This window comes from Panicum virgatum, chromosome 3N (assembly GCF_016808335.1).
Source record: "Panicum virgatum strain AP13 chromosome 3N, P.virgatum_v5, whole genome shotgun sequence".
Taxonomy (NCBI): domain Eukaryota; kingdom Viridiplantae; phylum Streptophyta; class Magnoliopsida; order Poales; family Poaceae; genus Panicum; species Panicum virgatum.
Genome location: NC_053147.1, coordinates 2,555,000 through 2,576,138, shown reverse-complemented (window position 1 = coordinate 2,576,138; position 21,139 = coordinate 2,555,000). Strand labels below are relative to the sequence as shown.

Genomic DNA, 21,139 nt, shown 5'->3' with positions numbered 1-21,139 from the left:
CCAAGGAAGTCGCCGGTGGTCTGAGACGGCGAGCTTGATGGCGGCAGGCGATCTGATGATGGACGACGAGCTCGACGACGGCCGGCGATCTCTCAACTCTAGTGCGGCCGCCGCATGTTTGACTTCGACGGCGATGGACGAGCACGCCCGCCTTCTTGGCTTCTCCACTCGTCAAGGCGAGCAGGAGGTGCACGGCGTCGGCGTCAGCATCTCCGGGCTCCGGCTGGAGGCACGCCTTGGCCCCCGGCTCCTTCCCCTGGCTGCTCTCGTGGAGAAAAAGAAGACCTCCGGCGTGAGCCCCTGGGGACTTTATATAGGCAGGGATTAGGTTATGGTGAGCAGCAGGCTGCGCGTCGTGTGCCGCTACAATTCTGTTGCAATCCTTCCGAGTAAGCCGCACGAGATATACTTAGATTCGTCACCAACCAATCAAAGTGCCACGTGATGAGGAGCTTCTCGAAGCTTCCGGCTAATCCGTACTGGACTGTATGGATAGCTATTGGTTGGCAGCTTATCATGCGTGTAGCAGCACTTGGTAAATAAAATATACGAGGAAGTGTATTTTGGAACCATGCTCGTACGGGAAGCTAGCCCATGCAAGCTTCTTGCTTCTTGGTAAAACACTTGAGCTTAACCCATGACATTTGAATTTATCATGACAAAAATACGTCAAACAAATGTATGCTCTGCACATAAAATTACTGTTGGTTCAATCAATCACGCTTCATAATTTTATATGTATGCACCGCATCATATACGAATTAGTTACATATCAATATTTGCGTGATTGTGGAGAAGTTCTAACAATATCATTGATATTTCACAATAATCAGTTAGAGCATCTCCAAGAGACTAGGTATAATACTAGCTAAAAAGAGAGAGTTGGAGGGTAGGTAAAAATTATAAAGCTTCAAAAACTGAAAGCTAACCAACATACTAGCAAAAACCTGAATTTTCCATTTTTAAAAGAGATCCAAGTCAGCATCATACCACCTCCCCACTCATCTCCACCCCTGCCGTGCCCACCGCCAGCGGCCCGAACCACCTCCACCGCCTTCCTCTTCATCGACGACTCGAGCGAGCTCACCACGGAGAAGCGAGCTCGCGCGAACCACCTCCACGCATCTGCCATGAAGCAACCCATTTAAGTCATGGATAATCGGCTCACGCATCCGATCGGGCCCTTCCCTCGTGGGAGATCATTTACCATATTTCTGATCTTTGGAACCTATCGTCATACCATCTCGCTATTTATGCCTTGTTCGCTTCAACCTTAACCGGAGCTTTTCCTTATGGTTTGTGGATGAGTCGTGGAGAGAGGTGGTGGGTCCGCCTGGGCCAGCGAACCTTTTTTTTTTGCGTGCGTGTAGAACTAGAGAGGGACATCTGAAAATTTTGCTAGAAAAAGCAATCCCAGCGTTGAACCCCTTTCCCAAAATGGAGCGGCTGTACGTATGTCAGCCGGGTCCAATAAAAAATTGTACACTCAGCTTTAACGAGAAGCATATGCGTTTTTTCTAATGTACATTATGCAGTTCAAAAAATCATACATGCTCTGATGAATGCGAGGATGGACGCGTATGGATTATTCTACTTTAAAATTCGTTACCGATTCAAACCAGGGTATGCAGGGCAGATTCGAATCAGATACGAAGCAGCCGGCAGGCGAACCTATTTATTATTAGGTGATTTTTCCGCGCGTTGCTGCGGGATTTAAGGAAACTTTTTGATAAATTATAACTAAATAATATAAAATATTTTTAAATACAAGAGTAAGGAGAATATGCAATATAGTACTTAGTTCGAATTTGCCGAAAATATGATGAATAAAAGAAACTTATCATAGAGCTAATGAACATATAAATGAAATTTATAAAATAGAACTACTATTCATATAAAAATAGATAAAATGTTGCTTTGACACATAGTGATAATCGTGGTTTAGAGATGTAATCTTGGTAGCGGTACATATGCGTCAACATCTAACAACCCATTCATATTATAAAATAGACCTTTTACTAATCAAATAAAATAACAAAATTCACATTAATGTATATATATATAGTTATCGTCATAAATTGGGCCGAAAGCAAGATGGGCTCAAAGCAGAAGATTAAGAAGGCTTGTAAATCGGCTCCTGCGTGATCATCTGGGCCACATGGGTCATGTATCCTTAGATTTAGTTCAAGATTAGAGATAGAGTCCGATCGGGACAAGATTAGTTTAGATTGTTTCCCAAGTCTCCGGACTATAAATATGTACCCTATGTTATTCATAAGAAGCGCGTCATCACGTCTCACAAACAACAATCTCGGCGCATCGCCACCCCTAATCCTAGGGTTTCATCTAAGTAAGCGCTATGTTGCCCTGATCGCTTCTTGCGATCAGGGCAGCGTTGTTCTTGCTTTTACCTTGGTATTACTCGTACTGAAATGTTTTTTATGGCGAGTAATGCTAGTTATCCTGATGTTCGTAGCATGGCTTTTAGTAGATTTGTTGTGCTTTTATTGCTAATTGTCTACTAATATCATGTTGTCTTTACGCAATCATGTTATCATCTTATACTAACTCTCGTTGCATAGAGTTAGCTGCGTGAAGGCAACACACTGCTTCTTTTATATTTAGTAGATCTGATCTGTTGTGGTTTGCTCTTACCCTTAAGAGTTGGCGTAATATCTGTTAGATTAGGCCTTGCAAACGGGTTGGATGATCCGGTGGCGTATTAGATGCTTTATTTTAGCCTTGATAGGGATTGTTCCGGGAATCGGCTCTTGCTAGTTCTTAGGCCTATGTTTTGGGTTATAGTTTAGCTATCTGCTACGTTTATTAGGCCCAATCACGTGTAGGATGTTCCGATCTAACAGTGAAGCTTTTTGCCGTCGTGGATTAGATTAATTAGATTTAATTGAAGCAGTTTTATAGTTATTTGCTTTATTCAACAACATTCGGATGCAAACAGATCCAATCTGACACCGGGACTCGATCGACTCTTTGAAGCCGATACAAGAGTCGTCCCGGGGAGCCGACAACGGCTCGGACTTATGTTTACACGTGTCTTTGTACGCAGAAAATTGTTTGGAGCACGTTCGCACCCTCCTGATCGGGTATAGGTCAGGTGGCACGCCCGGCTTTCTACGGAATCTCCGGGCGCGTGACGGAATTGCGGGCCGTCGACGAGGGAGCAGTGACTGCCAGCGCCCCGGCGACCTCCCGGCTCTTCGTGTTGCCTGTCGCTGCTCACCGGTGGGTTTCGACCGACAATATATATATATATATATATATATATATATATATATATATATATATATAATGAAGGTATAAATAAATAAAATTATATGTATATTAATAGCTACATGTCACCATCTGCTAACAAATAGAGAGAAACAACATTAGTTGAGTAAAGATACATATAGATCGAGAAATATATTAGTACTGGTAGAGCAAGAAAGTGATGAAATTAAGATTTGTAAAACTCTGTGAATCAACCAAATATGTAGTGCTTGGATGAAAATAATTTGATATAAATGATACATATGTACATATTACATTAAAACTATGTGAGTCATGTTTTGGATTACAAATATTTTGTGCTCAAGCATCGAAGCACTCTACTGCTTTGGGTTACTCGAGCAGAACAGATGCTGCGTTGCACGTCTCCACCAAGGCCAGGCTTCCCAGGTCCGTCCCACCTCGGTCGTCCTGCCTCGAGCAGCAACCATCGACCACCGGCTTTCTCCACCAGTCCAGCGCCACCGCCACCGCCACACTCACTGCTGCCCAGCGGCAGCGCCTTGTCGCCGTCGCGGGCCCTTGCTCGCGTAGTCGTGCTACCCAGGAGAGCGGCGTGTGCCGACACAAAACAGCTGAGTAAATTAGTTAATTTGTGGACGGTGCATGCAACAGCAGGAGGCCATCACTGTTACTGGTCTTCCCAGCAGCAGTAGGGGCAGTCTCCGCGCCGGTCCTTGCCCCAGGGGCCTCCGGCGGCAGCTGGTGTTGTCGCAGCCGTTGCCTTTTTATCGGGAGGAAGAGATCATCTAAGAAGAGAAATGCGAAGGGAGTTACCGAGTTGAAGTGGCCTGCCTGGGAGAATAAATATATACACTCCAGTGAATGAAAAGAAGATAAATGGACGGACCTTTAAGATTTAGTGGTGGAGACAGTTAATTCCTACTGCTCATGAGTGTTCCTACTGCTCATGAGTGCTAGTTTAGTGGTGGATGCATAATTGTTAGTTTAGTGGGGGAGGCACTTTCCACTTCTCATTATTGCTAGGCAGATCGTATGGCCATGATCTAATTGTGTGCTTAAGATCAGACGGCTGAAACAAAATTGATGATGTGGCTTAATGTGGTTACAGATAAATCATAGTTAATGACTTGTAGTGGGGATCACATATATAGGTTTTATAGATTTGTCCTATTAATCCATTCCGGAGCGAGGGCGAGGAGGCGAATCGCTCGACGGAGGCCTCACGGTGAGCAGGAAGGCGAGGTGCCCGCGCCGCCCCAGGAAAGGGCCAACCACAGATCGTGTCTCCTGGCCGCGATCCACAACGCCTACTGCAAGGCGCTCGAGCGCCTCACGGTGAGCAGGAAGGCGAGGTGCCCGCTGGCGATGCGCATCCTAGCCGGCGGCTTCTGCTTCAGCCTGCTCGACCCTGCCTCCAACATCGTCGTCAACACCCTCGGCCCCTGCCCGCGGTGCAGCCCAGCAGCCGGGGTCCTCGAAGGAGCGGAGCTCGAGGACCTGGAGCGCCGGTCCATGGTCGGCATGGTGACCTTCCTCACACGATTCTTTCCGTACCTTGCCGACTCCGAGACCAAGCGCTACTTGTCACTACCACGATTTGTAGCAATGACCGTCTTTTTTTTTCAGGGGCGGATCTAAATATTTCATGTTCCTAGAAAAGGAGTGGCGCTATTGTAGCATTAGACCCGTCCTTGAAAATTCATCTTTAGGGGCCACCATTTTCAAAGACGGATAATGGCGTCACTCATCTCTACAAATATTATTTGTAGGGGCGGGTGACGTCATTACCCGCCTCTAAAAATAGAGCATTATTTTCAAGGAGCAGCATGTACACACCTTATCTTTAAAAAAAAAGACAGCACCAACACCACACGCACCACCTCTCTCTCTTGGTCCTCTTCCATCTCTTCCACTCCCGGCCACACGCACCGCATTTCTCCTCCCCAGCCTCTGCAGCGCTGCCTCGGCGGCGCAACGCACGGCGGGGGCAGCAGGAGCCGCAGCACAAGATCTGTGTCGGGTTCGGGCGGCCGGAGACCAGCGACTGCGCCGGCTTCTTCGCGGCGTGGCTCGCCAGCGGCCACGGCCCGCCGGCGCCGTGCGTGGAGATCCACGACTGCGACGACGCGGAGATCTACGTCGAGACTGTCGGCCTCATGTACTGCGACGAGGCCAAGCACCGGCTGCTCAAGCAGAGCCTCCCCCGCGTCCTCCGCATCATGAAGGTGACGAAGACCAGCTCCCAAAACCATTATAGCTTTGCAAATCCATCGCAGCGTCTTTTATCGTTTCTGCAATCTTCACCCCATTGGAAGGAATCTCGACCATTTCGCAGGTTGCCGAGGTGCTTGGCTTCCATGGATGCGTCAAGTCATGCCTGGAGTACTTGGAAGCCGTCCCTTGGGTCGGCGAGGAAGAAGACAACGTCGTCGCATCGATACGGCGTCTTCAGAGCAAGGACTATGGAGTTATTCCCCTGCTAAGGAGGATTTCATCTAAGAATCTGCTCGGCGTGGCCCGCGGGCGTGCAGCGTTGCGGGGCGCTGGTGCACAGCAGCGGCTCGGCGCACGGCGACAGCGCGGGGCCGCGGCGCACAGCGGCGCCGGCGCCCCACAGCACCTGTTGCCGCTCATTTTTTTTTGTTTTTTATTCAATTTGCAGTGGTAGGTGACCCCGTGACCCGTTCTAAAAAATCCATTTCTTTCTAAGGCAGGTCATGTCCTCACCCGCCATTAGAAATAGATTTTCAGGGGCAGATGAGGGTATGACCCGTCTCTAAAAATGAATTTTTAGAGATGGGTGATGTACCCACTCCTACAAATAGTATTTTTAGCTGCAGAAAATAAAAGCGGGTGCTGTACCCGTTTCTAAAAATAACTTTTTAGCCGCCCCTTTAAACGCTCTTATTGTAGTAGTGTGCTCCTCGCCGACGCCGACCTCCTCGTCGCCACCCGCACAGCCACCGAGAAGGCGCTCAGGATGGCCCTCAGGTGCGCCGCGCTCGCCGCCCGGCACCACGACCCGGACGGCCTCGTCAGCGCGTGGCTGACCTTCTCCAGCCACCTGGACGAGGCCGTGCGCCTCGTCGCCAAGGTGCGCCAGCGGTCACCTTCCTCCAGCCTCCACAATCTCGCCAAGCTGCTCGACGGACCGATGCCGCCGCCGGCCGGCAACCGCCTCGGAGAGCTGCTGAGGGCGTGGCATTAGCTCGCGACGACTCGTCGCCGTCGCCCTCACCCCCGCAGCGTGCCGTACCAGAACACCAGCATGACGCGAGCGCTCTTGGACACGGTCCATTCCTTGTACCTGCAGGCACTCGCCCGGCTGCCGGCCGGCGAGCTGCGCTCCCGCTTCCACCGCAGCCTGCTCAGGGCCGGCCACTGCTACGGCCCGCTCGACCCCGTCTCCAACATCATCGTCAACACCATCTGGTACGAGGACGAGTTCCCACGGACCCATGAGCTGGAGCTAGACATGGTCAGCACGCGGAGCCTCGGCCCGCTCCATGTACGGCCTCATCTCCTTCCTCTGCACCCGCTACAACCACCTAGACTTCCACCACGCCACGCGCTGCCTGCTCGACACCGATGCCAGCCTGCTGCTTGCCGACCCAGACCTCGATGCCGGCGACGCTGCTTCCAGCTCCAGAACATGGAAGCAGAGAAGTGTGGGAGGAACACAAGGCCGAGGCTCAGACGCGAGGTCACCGGAGTGGAGGAAGCCTTCAAGGCTGCTGCCATCGCTGCGTGTCACCCCTACCCGGATGCTCAGGTGAACATTCTCACGTGGTGTAAGCAGAGGCTGGGGTCTGCAGGGCCTATCACTGCTGCAGTGTAGCAGCCAGCTCTCCTCCGAAGATGTTCACGAGCTGGCCAGGTTGCTGTCTCCCAAACCCTCCTGCAGCGAGCCGCAGCCGCTTCCCCCGTTCCCGCTTGAAGCGTATCGGCGTAGGCACACAAGAATCTCCAAGAAGGTCGTGGCGGCATTGAGCTCTCACGCACCCATGTACGAGCTCCATGTCATATGTGGTGTGAATGATGAGGTGTCTGGGCCTGTCTTCTGTCCGGATGATTCCAGATTTGCTCCCCACAAATGCTGTCGCTCCCATGTCAATTTCTTGGCAACCCTCAGAGGTGGTGCAGCTCCGGTGCTTTTCTTTGCTGAACTGAGCAACGACGACGAAGACGAAGGTGGAACACATTCCATGTGCTGCCCGGTCATGGCGCCGCCACCATGCTCAGGTACATGTTCTAACCAGTGTTCAACATTTTTGGCGAAATTTCGCAAAATTTGCTGATTTCGCCTCCCTCCGAAATTTGAAAATTTCGAAAATAATAATTTAAATATATTTAAAAGTATTTTTAAAAATAGTCTAAAAATGAATTTCGGCCGAAATTTCGCGAAATTCGGTGATTTCGGCCATGTCCGAAATTTTTTGACAAACGAAATTCAAAACCCTAGTTCTAACCAGGATCGTTTGCTGCTGCCTGCGTTTCCATGATTTTTTTTTCATCACAAGTTCAGTGTGCAATTAATCTACGAGATGTCTTGTTAATTATGTTAATTAGGTTGCATGTTGGCAGATCGGATCCGCTGCCTCTAGCCCTCTACTGCGATTTTGTGGGGATTAGGATCGTGCACCCGATCGAGGAAGAGTTCCATGGGCGCCAGGTGGAGTTGGAGAAGATGGTTTGCGGAGAAGACCCCTGCGACGAGGAACTGAATCCTGCATTGTTGTTTCAACCATTCTACACAGCCGTCTCGTAGCGAACGAGATTGGAGTTCTTGAGGAGGATTGCCTTTACGCTGATAGCTTTGATCAGCCTAGAAATAGTGTGGCTCTTCAGGATCTGGAGTTCATGATGGATGGTGACTTCGAGATCAGCGGGGATCCCATGACGGATGGCTATCATATCAGCAATTAGAAGGGGGTTTATTTGAACTTTTGCTATTATTATTGCAAGTATTTAGAACGTACGAAAAAACAACGATACAACTATAGATTCGCCCCAAATTCATCATGGTTTAAAGGCAAAAATAACTACGCATGGATGCGCTCAAAGAAGAGAAGTTTTTGCGGCTGGGTCATGTACGTCACGAACACCCCCGCCCTGTACTTGTCGTCCCCGGCGCCGGCGCGGTTCGACGCGTCGATAACGAGGTCGTAGTTGCGGGTCATGCTGGTGCACTCGCCGACACCCTGCGCCCTGGCGCTCTCCACCTTGTCGAAGGCGAGCCCGGCGCCACTCTGCTCCACCGCCCACTTGCCGAGGCTCTGGATGAACGGGTCGTCGACGTGAGCTACCGTTCGCCACGGGCAGAGGTAGGGCCCCGCGGCCGCTGGCGAGACGACGACGGCGCAAGCCACGGCGGCGGCGGCGAGGACGAGGAGGCTGCACGCCGTCATGACGATAGGCTTGCGCGGTAGCTGTGCTTTTGGATTCGACCGGTGGTGGTTTGTTTTTTTTCTTCACAATGCTACGTTTTGGGGCTCCTGCGGCCAAGGCCAATGCAAGATCAGGAGACGGGGCGTCACTTAAATACATGAATCAGGTTTCGTCTGTGTGTCGTCTATACTATCTACAATTGGATTCGTATCCATGTTGCTGTGTGATTTAGTATCAATTAATTAATAACAATCAATATGCATATCCAGGTAAATGAATGCTTGATTTCTTTGCTTATCTATACTATAAGAATCCTAAACAATTGAAAATCACATTCACTTCAAATATTTCCCCATACCCCTCACAGCCGGGTCCACTTGTCAGGCCGGTGAATGCAAAAGTTTTGAGATGTTGATGAAAACGGACATTTCTAAAATGGTTCTGCCTTTTTAACACAACTTTTTTCACCAATCCTTTTGCTTACCCGCCCACCTATACCCAAAATTATTTCCTTCTTTAGTTCCCAATTCCCAGCCCCATTAATTTTTTCTTTCCATTCAAGCAATCAACGGACAAGAAAATAAGGAAATTATTCCGCGCATAGGGCGTACGCTGCGCACCTGCTCAGGGACTGGAGAACCCACCGCCGCCGCTGCGACGCCTCAGGGTCCTCTTCGCCCTTGCCGCCGCCGTCGCCGTCACCGTGCTGAAGCCGATGGCCGATGGCCGGCGCGCCGCGCCCCGCGGGGTCCTCCGGCCTCGCCGTCGCCGCCGCCGCGACTTCCTCGGGGTCCTCGCCGTGTCCTACCTGCCAAGTGCCATAGCACCTGGACGCCGACCTTGTCGCGAGCCTGCGATCGATGTGCAGTCATCTCCCTGATTGCCCAAAGGCCTCCTCCCCGATCTCCTGTTTCCAATTGATAAAGATTTATTCCCTCGCGTCCTCTCTCAGGTTGGTTGCTTGTTGTTGCCCTTTTCATTTGCATTTCCATCCAAGATGTAGAGATCAAAATCAACTTTTTTTTCTTGCAATCCCTAACTGTTGTCTTCATGGCACCCCGGCATGCATGGATGCAGGATGCGTGCAGGTGTGGCATGTGAAGGGTGCAACGACACAATGCTAGACAGTAGACAGACGCCATATTGATCGCTGGCATTGAGATGGCTGGGCGTTTACGGCAGCATCCAATCATCCATCAGGAGCGGGTTATAGCAGAGTTGGCAAGCCACAGTCAAGTATGATTTGCAAACCTGCAGATTCAGTTCCCCTTAGATTACTCTTTCAATATTAATTTGTCTTGGATCTCTAGGATTCTATAATTATAGTATGCAAGAGGTACTTTCTTTCTGCATAGTCAGTGATTCCTATAGTGCTGATTTGCATATGCAATATCCAGATTTTTGAATATTTTAATTACTTATCCAATTTTAACATACAACATCAGGTTTGTGAGAATAGATGTTTACATACTTTTGCTTACATAGCAAAGTAATTGTCTTTATCACAGGGATCATCGTATCTAGGGACAGAAGGGGTCTTTTCTTTACATTTTCATCCAAAACTCAAATATCCCACTGTACAGCAAAAAAAATCCAGGTGAGTGCATTAACGTAAATTGGCTATATCTTTGCTATATTATTATTCTTCCATCAATAATTATTCAAGATGCTTGTTGTCGTAGTTTCGCCAAGTAGTTCATCTCATGTTAACAAGATGGATCGATCGACTCCCCTTGCTAATGTTACTAACCAAACGAAAACAGAAAAACATGGACGATTCAATACTTATCAAATTGGTACGGTAATATGCATATGTGGCTATATATGATTGGTTTTACTTGTACTCATTATTTTACTTTCGATGCAGGTGAAAAGAATATTGATCCTATTGAACAACCGCGTCAGATGAGGCGTCAGAAATATGTCAGTTTACCTGAGGAGGAGAAGGAGAGGAAGCGTGCAATGGCGAGAGAGAATTATAAACGTTGGAAAGGTAAAACACAAAATTTAGACTTTGACATTCAGAATTATAATCGTGTCAAATTAGATACATTTATGAAAATGGATGCGGAGCGTGAACGTTGCTTGGCCCCAACACCTGCTTCCGTTGTCATAACAACTGAAGCAACACTTGCTCAAACTGATAATTATCCTAGAGATAGTTTGCCATGTGGTAATACTATTTTTTAAGGCCTGAATATCTGTAGTAGTGTATTTTTATATTTTACTCAGAGTATATATATCTTTCTCCAGTGATACCAGCTTCTGTTCATGATGAAAACATGATGTCCAGTATCAGTTTTAGTGATATAAATGATATTGGTGTTGCCTCCGATGATAGTGATGCGTGGCTCCATAGAAATGATAATTTCGTGAGGAAAAGTACATATGACCCTAGTTTGTAGTAATATGTTTTTCATAATTTCGTGAGGAAAAGTACATATGATAATTTTATATTTTGTATTTGTTTATTTTTAGCCACTACTAAAATCTCATTGCTTAATTTGACCATATAATTAGTTTTTAAAAAAATATTTTTACAATATTATTCTTCAAACACGTGCGTGCCGCACGTGCACCCTACTAGTTCAGAATTATAATCATGTCAAATTAGATACATTTATGAAAATGGATGCGGAGCGTGAACATTGCTTGGCCCCAACGCCTGCTTAAACTGAAGCAACACTTGCTTAAACTGATAATCATCCTAGAGATAGTTTGCCATGTAGTAATACTATTTTTTAAGGCCTGAATATCTGTAGTAGTGTATTTTTATATTTTACTCAGAGTATATATATCTGTCTCCAGTGATTCCAGCTTCTGTTCATGATGAAAACATGATGTCCAGTATCAGTTTTAGTGATATAAGTGATATTGGTGTTGCCTCCGATGATAGTGATGCGTGGCTCCATAGAAATGATAATTTCGTGAGGAAAAGTACATATGACCCTGGTTTGTAGTAATATGTTTTTCATAATTTCGTGAGGAAAAGTACATATCATAATTTTATATTTGTTTATTTTTAGCCACTACTAAAATCTCATTGCTTAATTTGACCATATAATTAGTTTTAAAAAAATATGTTTACAATATTATTCTTCAAACACGTGTGTGCCGCACGGGCACCCTACTAGTAGTATGCAATGAAGAAAAAGATATTGAGATGGCCTTAGGATATGAATCTTAAATGCCAGCCTAAACGGTATGGTATTGGATTGAGCACTAATAATTACCTTCCACCAGTGTGCAGATTCAGAAAAGAAACACTTACTTGACCCAGAAAACAATGGCCTTGCCCTTGTTGATTCAGTCCTGGTGGCTGCATGTCTCCAACAACTTGTAACTGGAGTCCTGGAGTTCAGAACTGTGATATTGGCTTGTCGAGTTCTGCATCCTAGTCCTAGGATCCCAGTTGTCGTTCGACGGATTTGGTTTCTTCTTCCCAGCAAGTTGCCATTCGTCATAATCATAACTAGACGCCCTGGTTCCACATCCGCCGTCTGTCGCCGCGGCCTTCGTGACTTTGAGGAGAAGCACACCATGCTCCGGGTCACGGCACCCTGTATGACATGACGTCCTCCGCCGCCGTGCTGGAATCCTCGCGGCGAGCTTTCGAGGCGAGCGCGCTCCATCTCAGATCGGAGCTGGCCTATTAACCAGACGGCTGCGGAGGCAGCAGCGCCAATTGCTGAATCTGCCGCCGCGTACGGATGCATCTTTCTAATTTAGATCGCGACTATCATGATTCAAAGGCATATTGCAGTTTAAATTTGCCCCTTCAAATAATTGCGATCCAAAAATGAGGGGTTCTTTTGAAAAATAATACTCAATTATTTACATATAACCCCCTTAATTCCCTATAAATTTGCAAATGAAGCCCAAATAAGATTAGATCAGATAGGCAGTTCTTTCTAGAAATGTAAATATTAGAAGTTAAACGTGTGACTGACAGTTAAACCATCACATAAGGTAAAATAATTTTTATATTGCTGGAACAATTATTCCAGCTTAAAAAAATTATTCTGAATTTAAAAAATATTCCATATAAAAAATTATCAAGTATGATTTTATTTTGAAAATTTTATCATAAAGAACACCGGTGTAGTTGGATTTAATTTTGGAGATATAATTTAGAAAACTATAATTATACGACTACTTAACTGCTAGTTGCACCTAACACCTTTGACTCCAAGGCCTTCCATAGTGTGTGCCTAGAGTAGACCTCCCGATCTGATAAACTCGACCTCATACACTTTAAGAGAGAAGAAATTATCAGGTATTTACATGAATATATAATAAAACTAATAAATCGTGCAACGAATCATCTAAGTGCGTACCGCAAAATCTGTCTTGATCTTTAATTCCTTGTCAAATTTGTCTGGATGATTTTTAGCGAATTATTTCCAAATCCTGTGCATGATTAGAACAATTATAATCAGATAACAAAATGATTCAAATTATCGGTCATCGACGGAGTAGTGGTAGAATTACTTTTTCATCATCTTCTCGGGAATTATGACAATTAGGACCCAGTGTTCACTGCAAGATTATACGGAGGTAGTTCTTGGTAGTTAAGGTTTAAACAATTCGATTACAGAATAGAAAGAGTTAGACGGAAGGAATCACTCACGCAAAGTTGTAAGGAAACAATATCATTTGCTTGTTGTGATGAATGCTTATGTACTTGAACAAGTTTTGGAATAACTCATCAGAAGTGTCGCGTAGAATCCTCCAATTACAAGTAATTGGGTCGATGAAGCCGAGATGAGAGTATTCCTTTCTCCTGCAAGTTTGTATCTCCATTCTACATGAGACCGAATAAATCAAGGAATCAGTATGTTGAGATCATGCAAAACAATATGTAGGGAGAGTAAAATACTTACAGAACCCACAAGCCAACCATAGAGATGTCGAGGTCCTCCTGATGGAATAGTTGGTAAATTTTTTTCCAGTTTATCCATATAATGACCTCCCCCCATAAGAAATCGTCATCTTTAATATTTGCGCCCTGCATGAAGATGCAATCGGCCATCGCACGCATGTAGTGCTGGTGCAGCTTATACATTTGCGTTGGAAGCACGGACACTACTTCGGGGGTACAAGAGATTTGCCCAGCTCATACGTCCATTTGATGACCACATCGGCCTTTGGAATATCTTCTCCCCCTGCAAATAAGTATAGTTGTGATATGTACATTAGCACTTTGTTCACCAGCAGCGTCATCCTGAATAGATGGTGGCTCAATTCCATCACCAGACATATTCAAATATATGTCGGTATTGCTGTCATCATCAGCTTGTTCAGGGACATCTCCTTGACCTTCGGCAATCATATTCAATAGGAACTGTTCGTCTTCCGCGTCTGTGTGTCGCGGGTCCATCGTAACTAAAATATGAATACAAATAAAACCCTTAAAAAATTCTCTAAATAATCCGCATATTTGCGAGCATTTGACTAAGTACCGATCGATGGATGAGGTCGAGTAATATTCTCTAAGTAATTCAAGAAATAAACTTGAAATATTCTATATATGAAATATTCTAGACGGTTTTTTCACTAAGTACCGATCGATGGATGAGGTCGAGAAATATTCTCTAAGTAATTCAAGAAATATAAAAGAAATAATCTATCGATAATTTCACTAAGTACCGATCGATGGATGAGGTCGAGAAATATTCTCTAAGTAATTCAAAAAATATACACGAAATATTCTATGTATAATTTCACTAAGTATCGACCGTGAAATATTCTAGATAGTTTTTTAACTAAGTACCGATCGATGAACGAGGTCGAGTAATATTCTCTAATTAATTCAAGAAATAAACTTGAAATCATCTATATATGAAATATTCTAGACGGTTTTTTCACTAAGTAACGATCGATGGATGAAGTCGAGAAAAATTCTCTAAGTAATTCAAGAAATATACATGAAATATTTAAAAAAAATTAAACTCACTTTACACATACATACATACAGACACATTCATACATTTAAAAATTTGTAAATATACCTTAATTTACACAACAAATTATGATTTCACTCTAAACAACAAATTATGATTTCACTCTAAATAACATGAACTCTAAACATCGACGGCGGCGGCGCTCGGGGACGTTGGGCTCGCGCGGCGGGGGCCGGGATGGCGGACATCGACGGCGGCGGCGCTCGCAGGGACGACGGCGCTCGGGGACGTTGGGCTCGCGCGGCGGGGCTCTGGGCGGCGACGTCGACGGCGGCGGTGCTCGGGGATGTTGGGCTCGCGCGGTGGGGGGAGCAGGGGACGGCGGCGGCACCAGGCGTAGATCAAGAAACCAAGTGTTTAGGGGAAGGGCGAAGGAGGAAGCAAATATATGGGGGGCTTTTGTCCCGAGTGAAGCCACGACCCGGGAGAAAAAAGGGTCTTTTGTCCCGGGTCATGGCTCCACCCGGGACAAAAGGTGTTTTTGGGCGGGCCGGAAAAATTCCCGGCCCGCGGCCCACCTTTAGTCCCGGGTGGATCTACCACCCGGGACAAAAGGGGCCCGTTTTCCCTCATTCCCGCCAAATTTTATGTTTATTTTTGTTTCTTTTTACTTCTCTTTTAAAATAGGCTTTCATTTGTTAATTCAGTTAATAAATTTTGATTCCAAAAATTATGGAACAAAATTTCTTATCTCTATATAAACTTGATACACGCAATAAAAATAATTAATTTTCATTCAAGTGATTGGGTCAACGAAATATCTAATTTTTTTGAATTCATATTTGTTATTTTGACCATGCAAAAATATATTAGGTGAACAAATTTTTTAAATTGTTGCTTTTCGACAGAAAGTGGATTCTATCACGATATTAACGTTTAAAAAGTGAATTTTACATAAAATTAAGCAATTTCATGATATTAATGAGTAGTGTGTGAGTTTGAGAGATAGTGTGTGTTAGTGAGATTGTGTGTGTTAGTGAGACAGTATAGTGTGTTAATGTGAATGTAATTTCATGAAATAAATAAAATTAGTTGAGCAATCCATTATTGAATGAAAATTATAATTGAGTCTGGTAATTAAGTGAAAAATATAAAAAATGATATATATATATATAACACATAAAGTATAATTGTACAGTACATATATAATAAAAGTATTCGAATTGCGATTACTTTTTAATACAATAATATAAAATAATTCAAGTACATGAAGGATTAGCGGTAACATACTTTCTCTTCACAAATGTCCCTTGATTATGATCACGGCGCAAGTATGGAGCATCATCATTGGCTAGCGGGATGCATGGATCAGCATTTACTTCGAACGGTGGAATGACAACAAAATTATTATATTCTTCTGACAAGTCTGTCTTGTCCTCCACTCCAATGATGGTTCTCTTTCCTGATAGAACTATGTGTCGCTTAGGCTCATCATTTTGCTTGTTTATCCCTTTCTTTGGCTTGCTGGACATGTCCTTAATGTAGAAAACCTGAGCGACATCCTGGGCTAGGACAAATGACTCGTCTCTATACCCAAGATTGTTGAGATCAACTATTGTCATCCCATACTCATCTTTTATTACCCCTCCTCCAGATAGCTTAACCCATTGGCAACGAAATAGAGGCACCTTAAAATTGGGACCGTAATCTAGCTCTCATATCTCTTCAATGTAACCGTAATATGTGTCCTTTTTCCATTATTGTCCGTGGCATCCATACGAACACCGCTGTTTTGGTTGGTACTCTTTTTATCTTGGGCTATCGTATAAAATGTGTTTTCATTTATCTCATACCCTTGGTATGCTAAGATATTCCAAGATGGTCCCCCTAGCCAATAAGAACAGTTGTTCACTTATATCCATGTTATGCATTAGATGCTTCCGCAACCAGCTGCAGAAAGTGTTCATGTGCTCACATGTAATCCATGCCTCAAACTTTTCCGGGAATTTGGAGAGCAGAATTTTCTTGTGTTCCTCGATATATGGGTCAAACAAGGATGATTGTTGAAGAACCGTATAATGCGCTTACTTGAATGAGAAATCATCTGTGCAGATATAAGATTTCTTTCCTAATGTACCCTTTCCAGTTAGTCTCCCCTCATATCGCGATTCAGGGACTCCAATCGGTTTAAGGTCATCAATAAAGTCAACACAAAAGTCAATGACCTCCTCAGTTCCGTAGGCACTGGCGATGCTTCCTTCTGGACGAGCTCGATTACGAACACATTTCTTAAGTACTCCCATGAACCTTTCGAATGGGAACATGTTGTGTAGAAATACTGGTCTGAGGATATCAATCTCTTTCACAAGGTGCACTAGAAGATGTGTCATGATGTTGAAGAATGATGATGGAAATATCAGCTCAAAGCCAACAAGACATTGCACCACATCATTTTGCAGCTTTATCAAATTCTCCGGGTCAATTATCTTCTGAGAAACTGCGTTGAGGAAGGCACATAGCTTCACGATGTTTAACCAGACGTTATCAGGCAGAATCCCCCACAGCACAACCGGAAGAAGTTCGGTCATAAGCACATGACAGTCATGGGACTTGAGATTTGTAAATTTCTTCTCTGCCAAATTTAAGATTCCTTTTATATTGGATGAGTATCCAGATGGAACCTTTATACTGCTCAAGCAGTCAAACATGTTTTCTTTCTCTTCCTTGCTAAGAGTATAGCAGGCAGGACTTAAGTATTGTCGTCCATTATCTCGCTGTTGTGGATGTAAGGCATCTCGTTCTTCCATACATTGCAATTCTTGACATGCTTCTACTGTATCTTTTGTCTTTCCGTACACTCCCAAGAATGCTATCAGGTTGACACAAAAATTCTTCGTGAGGTGCATCACATCAATTGCATGACGAACATCTAAGACTTCCCAATATGGTAGCTCCCAAAATATAGATTTCTTCTTCCACATGGGCAACAACTTACGGTGGTCCTCTAACAACTTCTGGAACTTCAACCTCTCTGTTTCACTCTCACAGTCTGCCTGCACATTATGCAATGCCGGCCTCGGATCGTCGCTGGGATCATTTTCTGCTACATCTACTTCGGGCTCTTCCATGGGAATATCGTCATCGAATGCACTGATTCCAGCATTCCCGGGAAAGTGGTCGTCAAAATCTTCTTCTTCATTGTCTTTCATGGTAACCCCTTGATCTCCGTGCTTCGTCCAACAGACATACTTCTCCATGAAACCATTTGCGAAAATGTGGCTATGTAGGATTCTTGAAGATGAGTAATCCTTATTATTGTTGTAATGAACACACGGGCAGCACATAAAACCATTCTACTTGTTTGCCTCAGCCATAGTCAAAAAATAATGCAGGCCATCAATGAATTCTTTCGAACGTCGGTCAGCATTGTACATCCATTGCCAGTCCATCTGCATTTTAAAGAAATCGATTTTAATTCTTTACACGTATCGAATAAATAAAATATATCAAACCTAAATTAAACTAAATGTAACATAACATGAATAATTAAAAGATCTGTAATATCCATCATACATCTTGATTAATTAAATGGAGTACTTAATCCATTACAGAACTTAACAAAGGAGTACTCAACATGAAACTTAAAAATTCGGACAACAATACATAGGTTTTCAACCATCCTTACGTTAGAACGCAGAATGCTCTAACGGATTTCTTGCTGGCGCAGAAGAAGATGGCGGAGCTGAAACCTCCGAGTTTGGTGGTGACGAACCGTAACGCCGCAATAAATCCTCAAGATCAAACGGAGATTCATCGCCCCTTGCCATGCATTCTCTATATTCTTTTTCCAAATAACGGAGCGCTGCCCTATGAAAAACACTAGGTTTTTTGGACCGACGACCTACTCGAGTTGTGCCCTTCTCTCCAGAAGGACAACGATCACCCCCACCGGCGCCACTCTCTCCAGCTGATGAAGCCATATTTTACTGAAAAATACCTTTATTTTCCACAAAATTATAAATTCTTACCATTACAATGCAAATATTATTTACTATTACAATTACAATGATCAGATTAATAACTCTTGCAAATAACAATGAAATCATATAAAAAATATACAAATAATCCATCACTAGAGTGTGAGCATGAACGAATGCAACACTAGAGTGTCAAAATAATTCATTCATAATACAAAAAATTCTAATATACTCATTTCATTAATTCATTCATGAATACAAAAATCAACTATCTACAATATGGTCATATATACAAGTACATCGCATGAAGTGTCTACACTCATTCTAAAAATTTCTACTATCCACATACTCATCTAAATCTAAAAGAAAATCACACCTACATACACAATCTAAATGTCCAAGAAATGAGCTAGCTACACATTTTCTCTATTTCTAAAGTATGAAATGAGCTATACAAGCCAAGGAAGAAGAGAAAAACAAGCTCCAAACCTTTAGTGCCGATGAATGGACGGGAGAATCAAAGATCTTCACAAATGTGGTGAAGAAATGAGCAAGAACTCCCCTCTCCCAAACCAAGAACAGCAAGAACAAGTGAGCTGAATGGCTCGGGCGGGGGGAGAGGAAAGGGGATAAGGGGGCCAAGGAGTTTTGTCCCAGTTGGAGACACCAACCGGGACAAAAGGGTGGCTTTTATCCCGGTTGGTGGCTCCAACCGGGACAAAAGGCCCGCGAGGTTTTTGTCCCGGTTGGAGCCACCAACCGGGATAAAAGGCCACCCTTTTATTCCGATTGGTGGCTCCAACCGGGAGAAAAGACCCCTGTCCCCCCGCTGGCCCGGCTAACCGTTGGACCCGGGACAAAAGTCACCTATTGTCCCGGGCCCAAAGGCTGCCGGGACAAATGGCCTGTAACAAAGACCTGTTTTGTAGTAGTGATTTGGCCACTTTGTCGAGTGCATAAGCCAAAACACTTGGCAAAGTGGCCTTTACAAGGTCGGCAGAAAAAGAACTTTGCCGAGTGCTAAACTCCTGGCACTCGGCAAAGCAGCCGCCAACGGTCGTGCCACGTGGCAGCTTTGCCGAGTGCCCGAAAAGAGGCACTCGGCAAAGCCTCCGTTGCCGTCAGGGGTATTGCCGAGTGGTCTTTGCCGAGACTTCGTCGAGTGTAAACATGCCTTTGCCGAGTGTAGCTGGCACTCGGCAAAGCCCCTGAATCCAGTAGTGCATGTACAGGAATCAACCTACGAGCTTCATGCTATATGTAGCGTGAACGATCAAGTGTCAGGTCCTGTTTACTGTCCAGAAAGTGGCGCCTGTCCTCCTGAAAATTTTTGTCGCTCTCATGTTAATTTCTTAGCGACTCCAAGATACATTTGTACTCATGAAAATGAAGTTCCAGTGCTATTTTTTTGCTGAATTTAGCAATGATGATGAAGACAAAGATGAAGCTCAGCCATTGTGCTGCCCTGTTTGTATACCGCCACCTTGCTCAGGTATGGTCTTCTAACCATCCCACATCAAGATTGTTTAAGTTCATCTCCATCCCCATTTCTTAGATAAGTATGGATGTCCTTTTTCGTAATCCACACACACACATTACCGTGTCATTATTTATGCATGCTAATGTTGCTGTGAAGTTTGCATACTTGAAGTAATTAAGGCCAGTAAAGCATATACTTATTTAAGAAAGCACAGAAAATTTCATAAGTGTAAAATCAAATCTTCGTGCGTGATTGTAACTGAATATTTAAAACATTAGAACACTTTATTTTTGTGATTTTTTCAGCGTAACTTAAATAATTTGTTATGCTGCAATATAACTCTGATGCTCTTAATTTCATACTTTGTATGTTGACAGAGCGGGTTCGGTGCCTGTACTGTGATTATGTGGGAATTAGAATCATACATCCGATCGGAAAGAACTTTCATGGGTGCGAGGAGGATTTTGAGAGCATGGTTTGCAAAAAGGATCCCTTCGATGAGTATTTCGATCCAGCACTGATGCCACAATACTACACCAACACCGCTATCATTAGTGGAAGTCGTGGCATGGCAGAACGGATTGGTAGGCTAGAAGAGGATCGGCTTTACGAGAGCAGTGAGGATGATAGTGATTCAGATTATACGAGCGAAGAGTGTTGATTTATCCCTAAGGTGTAGTTTATTGTACAGCACGAGCTATGTTTAACTTAATTAGGTTGGGATATGCAATGACACTGTTGGAATTTGGGCGTATTGTTGTTAGATTTTACCATGCATTTCATCTGTTTCATAAACTTTAACAAAATTATATTCCATTTGGCATTACATCAGTATTGTTATATAAAAATACAAACAAGAAACCAGACCATCAGGGATACAGTACAGTATGCATTACAAATTATAAATTACAAACACACTGTCTGGAGAATCAGCCACTGATCTTTTCGTTTATTTGATTTTTTTTCTGTCATACTGTGCACTATATCATCTTCAGGTGTTGCCTGCACTGCACCTGTTGCAGGGCGCGCGCCCTGCTGCTATGGACCTCTTCCTCGTCTTCAAGATCGACAGGACTCCATGGGCTTCCCCCGCGTACATCGGCTCAAACCCCTGGCCGGCGTGACAACCCCATTGAGCT

General features: G+C 44.4%; 1 protein-coding gene and 1 pseudogene across 1 annotated transcript; both read left to right on the top strand.

The window, feature by feature from the left end:
* Nucleotides 1-4,465: 4,465 nt before the first annotated feature.
* Nucleotides 4,466-21,124, top strand: LOC120666956 (annotated as a pseudogene).
* LOC120663714 (BTB/POZ domain-containing protein At3g50780-like) lies at nt 4,951-6,146 on the top strand. The gene is made up of 2 exons (XM_039942608.1): nt 4,951-5,477; nt 5,588-6,146. Exons 1-2 carry the CDS (start codon nt 5,409-5,411, stop codon nt 5,918-5,920), a joined length of 402 nt encoding a protein of 133 aa, XP_039798542.1. The 5' UTR covers nt 4,951-5,408; the 3' UTR covers nt 5,921-6,146.
* Nucleotides 21,125-21,139: the final 15 nt, after the last annotated feature.

Bases quoted from the DNA above. Each gene is read 5' to 3' on its own strand.
- LOC120663714 (XM_039942608.1), top strand. From the start codon at position 5,409: ATGTACTGCGACGAGGCCAAGCACCGGCTGCTCAAGCAGAGCCTCCCC. The intron at 5,478-5,587 runs GTGACGAAGACC...ACCATTTCGCAG, and splicing joins GCGTCCTCCGCATCATGAAG to GTTGCCGAGGTGCTTGGCTT.